At 37.6% G+C, this 10,493-nt stretch overlaps 1 protein-coding gene across 1 annotated transcript; it reads right to left on the reverse strand.

Annotated features, from left to right (window-relative positions):
- Nucleotides 1-3,746: 3,746 nt before the first annotated feature.
- ANKRD34C (ankyrin repeat domain 34C) lies at nt 3,747-5,351 on the reverse strand. The gene has a single exon (XM_027851469.1). It carries the CDS (start codon nt 5,349-5,351, stop codon nt 3,747-3,749), a length of 1,605 nt encoding a protein of 534 aa, XP_027707270.1.
- Between the last annotated feature and the right edge of the window lie 5,142 nt (nt 5,352-10,493).

Raw genomic sequence — 10,493 nt, forward strand, 5'->3', positions numbered from 1 at the left:
AGATAAGATGTTTAGATTTTGAACTCCTTGGGAACAGGGACTCCCTTTTGCCTCTTTTTGTATTCCCAGGGCTTAGCACGGTGCCTGGCACATAGCAGGCACTTAATCAGTCTTTATGGACTGGCTGACAAGTGATTTGCCCAAGGTGACACAGGATTCATGATTTTATCACAGTAAATACTCCTGCCTTCAGTATATCACAATTTCTCCATACCTTTTCATCCTGGGCCTTTCTTATGTCTTCTTCATCTCCCCAATGTAGCCATCATAGATAAAACTCATATTTGCAAATAAAACTGCCCCCTCACATGTTCAGGTGACTGTGACTTGGCATTACACATATGTATGTGTGTAGGCTTATTTGAAACTCCAACAATAGCACCCGCTATTCACATGACATTCCGTACATTTTCTCTCTAAGTTAGACTGTAAGAACTATAAGACTATAAACTAGAGGAATAGTGGGATTAACCAAAATACAAAATATTGTCTTTTAAAATAGTCCCTTTTGGTCAGGCATGTTAATCTCATTTTACAAGAAAAGCGGAATAATTTTACAATTTGGTTTTCATTAGAAAAATGGGAAAAGAAAGTTTAATATCAAAGAATGGCACTAAACCCTTTATTAATATGCTAGAAATGTCTAACCTGTTCCAAGGATTACTTAAACATCATTTTTCACACATTATAAAACCCAAATAATAATATAATGGCATACAGTAGTGAATAAGATCAAGCAGCACTTGGCACATATAAAGTCCCAAAGTACAGAATGTAGGAAGCTCAGAACACAACCTGTATTTAGCAAGGGCACCATTTACTCTATTGAATTCCTAAATAAGTTGATGGTCTGTTTAAAAAGAAATGTTTCAGAATGTCTAAAAAATTAATGTAAGCTAAAGACTCTAGGATTTTTATTCACCATCTGGAATCTAGTTTGAGAGATACACAAATAGGCCTGGAGTTCACTATAACCTCAAGGGTGTTTATTCCATATTGACATTACAGTATGTAGGAAATGCAAACAGCAATTTTAAGGCTCTAAAAATAGACACTCACCTTTGATCTAAAAAGCATATTTAAATCTAGAATATACTTCAAAAGGATGTTCTTGTACCATGTTTAACACAGACAAAAACTGCTGGTTTATGCATTGACTATGCCAGGGTATTTTGGTGGTGGTGGTGGTGATGGTAGTTGTGGTTTGGAACAGTCTAGGTCAGCTAATGCATTTTCATGTAGCAATGGAATGTGATGATGCTATCATGAAGACTGCTTTATAAATATAGTCCAGAGGAATATTTGGCAGCTGATATAGGCAAAGGAATGACTGGAGAACATTTCCTACTATGTATCTGTGAAATGAATAATCTATTCTTAATATACAGTTGACTGTGTCTACCAGTTCACCTATATTAAGTACTATAAAGTAGCCAGGTGAATATTTAGACTACGTTAGTCTTCTGAGTATTTCCTAAAACGTCTATTCTTGTTAATAACTCACATTTATATTGAGCTTCATGGTTCACAAAGTGTGTCCGCATAACAATCACCTGAAGTAGGTAGTGAAGTGTTTTGATCCCCATTTTACAGATGAGGAAACTGAGGCACAGAGAAGTCAAGGGACTTGCCTAGGGTCAGACAGTTCAGTAAGTGTTAGAAAGGCTCCTAGACCAACACTCTCTCCCTGACACCACAGGCTGCCTCACTATTAAAAATGTTGTTTTTTTATGCTTGGGTCTGGTTATTTTTATAGCTAGATAGTATTACTTGAGTACTTAACTGACATTAACAACAATAATGATTAAAGTGCTGCAAAACATGTTTTGTTAAAAGAGGAGCTAGGAATAATAGTTATCTGCACTCACTCTTTAGAATTCTGACTTTAACTTACAATGTTCATTTTCTCCTTTGCCTAAGATCCCGGTTGTACAAAAATGCTTCAGGAAGAGGCCTCTATTGTTCCAAGGTGTATCGTAAACACTAATGGGGAAGCAAGTGGTTCAAGAACAATAGACTAGAACTAAACTAACTGCTCTCTTTTCTCCTTTTCTTTCACTCCTTAAGCATGAAATGTGTGTGTGTGTGTGTGTGTGTGTGTGTGTGTGTATTAAACTGGAAAACCACCGTGTCCAAGCACCAAGTGGGGAGGTGTGGAAGGGGAAGACAACCAAGCATTTTTTCATCCAAAATCCTGCGATGCCACCATGTGGGATAGTGGGGGAGGGAAGGAAGCAAAGCACCATTTCTCTTGTTGATTTCATTCTGTTTTAGGGGAAGGGGCAGGAGAATTTATAGGTTTCCCAGATCTAATTTTCATAGAACCATAAATTTAGCTCAAAAGTTCTGCAGACTTCTAACATCTATCAAACATCTATTCCTAACTGCTCATTTTTACAGATGAGAAAAATGCATCCTAGAGAAATCCTATGCCTTACCCAAGGTTTCATAGAGTAGGCTGTGTAGCTGGAATTCTAACCCAAGTCCTTTGACTCTAGACTAGGTTTCCCACTGCATCATGGTATCCAGATCACTCAGTCAAACAACTAAATTGACATTTCCTGAGATGCTCTGGATGCTAGAGGGAATCCTAGAGCCTAGATTAGATGTGCACATAGCATTCATTAAACATCATCAGCTTTCCATTCAATTTTGTGCTAAGCAGAATTGTTCAAGTTTTTCTCTTAATATCACATAGAATATTGAACACATTGGGCTGAGGACATAGCTTCATCAAGCCTCATTCTGGGTTTAGGTATGTAATTCCCTAAATTTTCTTGGACCAAGACACTTCTCTGAATTAGAAATCCTTGTTGTCAGGGTTTTGTAGGAACTTCACCCCAACTTTGCAAAATTATTAGTTTTACTAAAATAGAGGGATCCTTCTATCGTGCTGTTATGGGGAGGGGAGAGGGAAGGGAGAGAAAGGGAGGGAGGATCAGGACTAATACTAGCCTCATATCTCAACTGATGTATCAGACTTGAAAGATCCAGAGTAGTTCTGGTCTAGGGGTATCATATGATCTGTTGTATTGCTGAATCAGTGTAATGATGAGCCATTTTATAAGAAAGCTCTGCCATAGTATGGCTGCTACTTATAAGATAATGCCATGCAGCATTACAGTGCTGGAATCTTTTGAGAAGAGAACAGTTCACTTTCAACTTTTTTTTTTGCTTGGACACACAGACCTGGATATAGTACATAAGGGTTTTGTGCCAACTTTTTGCACTTTTTGACAAAAGTTAAAGCCTTGGTTTCTTGTTAGGCACTTTATAAATTCATTTAACATGACATAATTCATTTAGTTTTTGAAAGTCTTGTTTTCTTTCTATTTAACAAACAGAAAATGATTGGAGTTACTGGCTCAAATGACTATTTTTTGCAATGTTGTTTTCAGAATTCAAAGATTTTTTCATTCATAACAAAAACATTTTTGAATCATCTCAAAATCCAAATTACTGCATGCTATGGAGGACCATTAAAAACCCACTGCTGATTTCACTAGTGGTTCAGTGGCATCATACATATATGTGTGTTTATACATGTGTATGTATATATATAAGTTATATATTCATGTGTGCATATGCGTATACACATATATGTATCTATTCTGAAGCAGCAATAGAATAACATTAAGGAATACTTTTGTGCAGTGATGATCTACATTATTGTACTGGTCTAAAAGACAGTTCCTTTTGCAAATTTTCTAGATTTTTTTTTGAAAAAAAATTCTGAAATATAGCTACTAGGTCACAATTTCTTCAAAATCTGACAGTTGCTTCATCTGTTCAACCTGCATAGAATACCTTCTTATCAGCTTCTTTTTGTTTCTTAAATCAACTCTCTTTGGTGAATTTGGAGCCACAGGGACCATAGGTTTTAAGCCACTAGCAAGTGGGGAAGAAGGTTTACTGCTGGACCTGATATCAGGTATGGGTGGATTAGGATTCACATTTAAAGGGGGCAAAAATCCAGGCCTGGTATGAGAAATATGATCAAGTAAAAGAGTTCCAGAACCCCGTCTTTCCAACAAGTTGGGGGGCCTGCGCCGAACTGACCCCGGGGAAGTGCTAGGCACCCCCTCAAGAGATTCCCGAGAGCCATTAAATAAAGCCAAGTGAGAGCTGTTGAGTTTTTTCCTATCCATTGGTACTTTACCATTATCAAGGGACATGGAATTTGGTGAGTCACCACAGAGCTGTATATCTGAATCATAGTGACCATTTTCTAATCTTCTTAGAGAAGCTGAATCCTTGATGGTGGCTGATGCCGAGGTGGTAATACTTGAATTATCTTGATCAGCAGAAACAGTGCTCCTTCTGGCTAGGCGCTGATGGATGGGCTGATTTTTCTCATAGGCTGCTTTCCACGATGCTGGTGCAGAAGTGGATGGGATCTTTAAAACCTGGTCAGTGACGGTGGGGAAGAGAGTAGAGTCTTTGCCTTCAATGCTGTTATTCCTTGAGAGGGGTGCCCTTTTGGAGAAGGACAAGTCATTGATGCCCATGATGATTTCATCATCTGCACAGACACTTTTGGTCTCCTCTTGATGGGAAGAAGCTGCTAGCACAGATGGTGCAATCAAACCCCAGGGTTCTGACTGTAGCCTCTTCAACTGGGGCAAGCGGGCTCTTTTGAGGTTACTGACTTTCCTGGTGGGTGACAAGGCTTCACTGGGAACCTTGATAGCATGGCACCCACTTGAATGTCCTGAATGAAGAGTGAAGAAATCATCTTCCTTTTCTCTGGGCGGAGATCCCAAACCTGGTGTCTTTAATTCAATGTCAGATGGGGACATGCACAAAGCAGGTGATTGCCTGTCTTCAAACTTTGGTGAAGGTGGGATGTTAAGATACTGTTTAGTTGTTTTGGTGCCTGAAGATGATTTATCAGTAGTTATGATGATCACCTCCTTTCCCTTTGCCTTGCAGGCCTTCAGGAGATGTGTCAGAGTATCCTTGTCATCAGCATTAATGGCATAAACCAGAGCTGAAGCTCCAGAACGGTCTTCTAAACTAGGATCAGCACCATTTTCTAGTAACAAGGAAACTACTTCTCCTCCTGCTTTCCTAATGCAAGCATGAATGAGAGCAGTTTTTCCTGACTTATCCTGAATATTAGGGTCTGCCCTGTTGTCTAACAGGTATTTGACCATCTTGGACTTACTGATGCTTTGTTGGTCAACGTGCTTAGTGATGCATGCCACCATGAGTGCTGTTTCCCCTTTGTCATTGCTTTCGTTAATGTAGGCCCCACCTTCCAGAAGGAGTCTAGTCAACCTAAGCCTTCCTAGCCATACAGCCTTTAAGAGTGAATTTCCATCCGTCCTCAGTTCTGTTGTTTCATCCATTTTACCAGATCCAGATTAATAGGATGACAGCAACCAGACCTGGTAAGATAAAAAATGGGGGTGGGAGGGGTTATAAAATGTAATGAAATATTACTGCACTATAAGAAATGACAAGTAAGATGAATGAAAAGAAGCATGAAAAGACTTATATGAACTGATGCAATGAGAACTAAGTAGGGCAACTAGGTGGCTGAATAGATAGAGCACAAGGCCTGAAGTCGGGCAGACCTGAGCTCAAATCCAGCCTGGTATACTTACTAGCTGTATGATCCTAGGCAAGTCACTTAACCCTGGTTGCCTCAGTTCCCTCATCTGTAAAATGAGCTGGAGAAGGAAATGGCAAACCACTCAAGTTCTTCGCCAAGAAAACCCCAGATGGGGACACAACGAGTTAGGCATTACTAAAATGACTGAACAATAACAAGGAAATAATATACATAATTGCTATAAAAATATAAATGGAAAGAACAATAAGCATAAGACAATTGAAAATTAATGTTGCAAAAATAAATTATAGAGATAATACTTGACTCTAGAGAAGAAATGCAAAAAGACACCTCCTCCCACTCCTTGCATAGGTGGGCAGTCCATAAGTGTGGAATATTGCACATCATGTGAAAATTTTTTTTGATGTAGTGATAAGATTTACTTAATTTTCCCCCTTCTTCCTCTTTTTCTTTTTTTTTAATGAGAGATAATTCTCTAAGAGGATGTATAAGAAGGGATGTAGGAGAAAATTTGGGCAACATAAACAACAGATAAAAATAAAGATTTATTTTAAAATAGAAATGCTTATTAGGTTTTTTTCAGGAGTGGTTTAAAAAATCCATTTTCCATTTCCATGTAATATTCACTGCTTTTCCAGCAGATGTCACAATCCTCATCTATTTCATACAACTCTGGGTATCTCTGTCAGTGCAGTAAACTCTCCTTTCTTTTAGGTTGCCTCAAAATCAAGAAAGATAAAATGTGTTTTCATTCACAGTTTCTAAGAGGGAGATTATCTCTCAATATTTCTCATCAGGGGCCCTATCAAATCCATAAACTCTGTTTTAACTCTCTTCATGTCCCTGACAATACATAGGCTCAACATTCTCCAACCATCCTACCAAACTTGAGCCCAAAATTCTTCTTATATAAAATGAGAGGTATGTGTCATAAAACAAACTCCTTACCTTCCCTGACAAGACCACACGCTGCTTCATCTAATTTACACTGCATAACATTCTATACTTCCTTAGTCAGTTTCCTCCATATTTTATTTTAATACAACCTACACTGTGGGAAGAGAATTTGTGCCATCTTCAAGTGTTCTTGTTCGTTTGTCTGATTCATACTGTGCCCTCTTTAATATTGTCTCCTTGAGGACCATTCTTGATGCTTTTTATTATAATGAAGATTTCACTTTGCCATCTCAAAGCCTCATTTATTTATTTCATGGGAACCTAGTTTCTTTCACTTAATGCTACTTGATCACCTGTCCCAGTGTTGTTTCATTAGTAGATCAATACAGGTGATACCATCAAATAATTCAATACTTAAAAGATCTGTGATTTCATCAGTGTGGTTATATCTTTTAGTGATTCAGATCATAATACTTTCTCAGAAGCTTAGGAGATTGTCTTCATAAATTGCTGTAATAACGATTTTTTAAAAATCATCATGTGGTGACTAGTCTTCTAGTAATTAACCTTTTTGAACTCAGCGGTCTGATGCAATCTGTCACCAAAATCATGCTCAAAGCCTTTCCATCGTGATAGGACCTGCCAGAATTTGCAAGCTGGGGGCCTAGCTTTAGAGAACAAGAAAGTCTAGCCGAATGGAGGAGTACCATTAAAGAATGAAATGCACAAAAATAAAATGAAAGTATAGGCAAAGTCAGATAATCAATAAAAATAGGTTGTGCCTGAATTGACATGAGTAGAGTAGAATTGGACATGGCCAACAGATTCAGTCTATCCCGTGCATGATGGTTCATGATGATTACTTTTGGAAGGTCCAGGACTGGGGAATCTGAGCTTCCTAAATGTTTTAAAACTTTAATTATGATTATCTGCAATAAATGCATATTCTAATCATGTCTGATCTGACTTGGTTTCATCTACAAAATTTATTGGTGGTGTAGGGAAAATAGCACAGGCTTTGGAGTCCTGTGATATCAAATCTAGTTCTCTTTCTACCACACCAAACTGAAGAACCTACTAAGAAGGTTTCAGTTCAAATCTTGGCTCCTCTAATTTTTGCCTCAGGGATCTTGGGCAAGTCTTAGCTTCAGTCTCCTCATCTGTAAAATGGGTATTATAATAGTATCTGCTATACCTACTTAAAGGGTTGTTGGGAAGAAAGGAGCAAAGAAAAGATCATTCATTTATCCATTCACTGAACAAATATTTTTAAATGCCTCCTATATACAAAGCATTGTATTGAGTGATACAAAGTTTAGACAATATACAAAACCTACCTTATATAAATTTGAAGGGGATAAGGCATAAATACAGATGATTAAATCATGGAGGACTACTTGGAGGAAGTGGCATTTCAGTTGAATTTAAAGGAAGTAAAGAGAGAGAAAGCATTCCAGGCTCTCCCATCCTTTAAAAAAATCACTTCAAACTAACACTTTCATATCATTTCTTCATTTTACTACCAAACTCATTTTTTAAAAATCTGTTTTCATGATCAAAGCATGCTATTTGCTATTTTTTCTTCTGTTTTGTTTTGTTTTCTCTTTCTTATGGTTCCTCCTATTGGTTCTAATTCTTCCTTACAACATCACTAATGTGAAAATATGTTTAATAGGAATGTATATGTAGAGCCTGTATCAGATTGTGTGCCATCTTGGGAAGGGAGGTGGAGAGGGAAGGGGGGAAATTTAAAACTCAAAAGCTTATGGAAGTGATTGTTGATAAATCAAAATAAATTTTTAGAAAATTTTTTAGATAACAATTTAGAAAATATTTTGATAACAATAAAAAAATCTGCATTCATTGCCTCTACTTCTCTCACTCACTTCCCAACCCCTTGTAATCTAACTTCTGACTTCATCACTAAACTGAAACTGTTCTCTCCAAAGATATCACTGATTTCTTAATTGCCAAGTCCAAAGGCCTTATCTCAGTCTTAATCTTTCTTGACCACTATGCAGCATTTGATAATACTGACTACCCTTCTCTCCACACCAACCTCATCCTCTCTGGGTTTTCTGGACACTAATCATTTTTATTACTTCTCCCACCTGTCTGGCTCCTCCTCAGACTCCTTCAGTGGCTCATCTTCCATGTCCTATCCCCAATTCTTTACTTTTTTTAAACCTAAATTAATTTTATTTAAACTTTCCATGACCTTATCTACTTTCAAGGGTTGAATTGTCATCTCTATGAAATGGCTCCTAGGTCTAAATATTTAGTACTGTTTTCTCTTCTGGGTTCATGCCTACTTGGAGGACATTTCCAATTGGATGTCTTGAAAGAATTACAAGTTCTATATGTTCAAATCAGAACTCATTATTTTCCCCTGAAAAACCCATTTCTAATCCTAAAGTTCCTAGTTATGTTGAAAGCATCACTTCCTTTCAGTTATCAAGACTCACAACCTAACCTCAATGTCTTCCTTAACTTCTCACTCTCCCTCCTTCCTCCTTTATACAACATGTTTTAAGTCTTCCTGTTTCTACCACTACAATATCTCTCTCATCTATCCCCTCCTCTGTACTCATCTGGCCACCATACCAATGCAATCCCATATCCCTTCACTTGGACTGTTGCAATAGCCTCCTAATTGGTTTGCCTGCCTTCAGCATCTCAATTTTCTTGTCCATTGTCTACATAAATGCCAAAATTGTACTCCTCCAAAAATAATGTTTGTTTTTACATTATTTTCAACTAATAATCTTCTAATTGGTCCTCTTGCCTCAGGTCTCTTCCCCACTCCACTCCATCTTTCATTCAGCTGCCAAAGTGATTTTTCTAATATGTAAATTTGACTATGTTATCTCTCTATTCAACAAACTTTAGTGACTCCTTATCACCTCCAGGATCAAATATAAAGCCTTTTTGTTCAGGATTTAAAGCTCTTCACAACCTAGATACTTCCTACTTTTTCAGTCTTCTTAAATTTTATTTCCTTCCAAACAAATTAAAATCCAACTATACTAGCCTGTCCTCAAACACAACACTACCTCCTATTTCTTGCCTTTGCACTGACTATCCCCTATACTTGGAATGCTCTATCCCAAACTCTGACTCTTAGAATACTTGGCTTTCTTTAAGATGCAGTTCATGTGCCATGTCCACCATGAGACCTTTCCTGGTCTCCCGCTCCCCACCCTAGCTGCTGGTCATCCCCTCTAATCTTATCTCCCATCTACTCTTAATTCATCTAGTATGTTCTCATTTATATATTTTGTCTCCTTCATTAGAATGTGGGCTCCTTAAGGAAAGGGACTCTCTTTGCTTTTTGTTTGAATCCCCAATGCTTAACACAGTGTCTGGTACATAGTAAACACTCAATAAATGATTATTCATTGATTACTTGATTCATTCTCGAATATATCTTTCCCTTTTATCTCTTTAATAAGCCATCCCATAGTGATATTCCTGAAGCATAGATCTGACTATGTTATTCCCCTGCTTAAAACATTTCACTCCTTCCTTATTACTTTCATACAAAATACAAATGCCTGTTCTATATTCAAAGCCTTTAACAATCTGGATCTAGCCTACATTTCCATGTGTACATACACACGTACATAAAGATATATACACACATATGTGTGTGTTACTCCTTTTCATGCACTCTGTGGTCCACGTTCTATTTGCCATTCCTCAAAGATGATATTTCATCTCTCTTCTCCATGCCTTTGTATAGGCTGTCCCTTATACTAGGAATTCATTCTGTCCACACTTCTACATCTCAGACTTCTTACTCTACTTCAAAGCTCAGCTCTAGCACTATATCCTTCATGAGATATGGCCTGATTACTTCAATGACTAGACTAAAGCTCATGTAAAAATAATCAATGGTTACAATGGATTGAATGTTTGATATATGTCATCAGGGAGAGATGGCAGTCAGGAAAGTCCCTATACTCTTAAGGCTGCACTAACTTATGGTTTCCAGAATGAGGAAGGTAGGAAGGTTCTG

This window comes from Vombatus ursinus, unplaced genomic scaffold (assembly GCF_900497805.2).
Source record: "Vombatus ursinus unplaced genomic scaffold, bare-nosed wombat genome assembly UNPS02009205.1, whole genome shotgun sequence".
NCBI lineage: Eukaryota > Metazoa > Chordata > Mammalia > Diprotodontia > Vombatidae > Vombatus > Vombatus ursinus.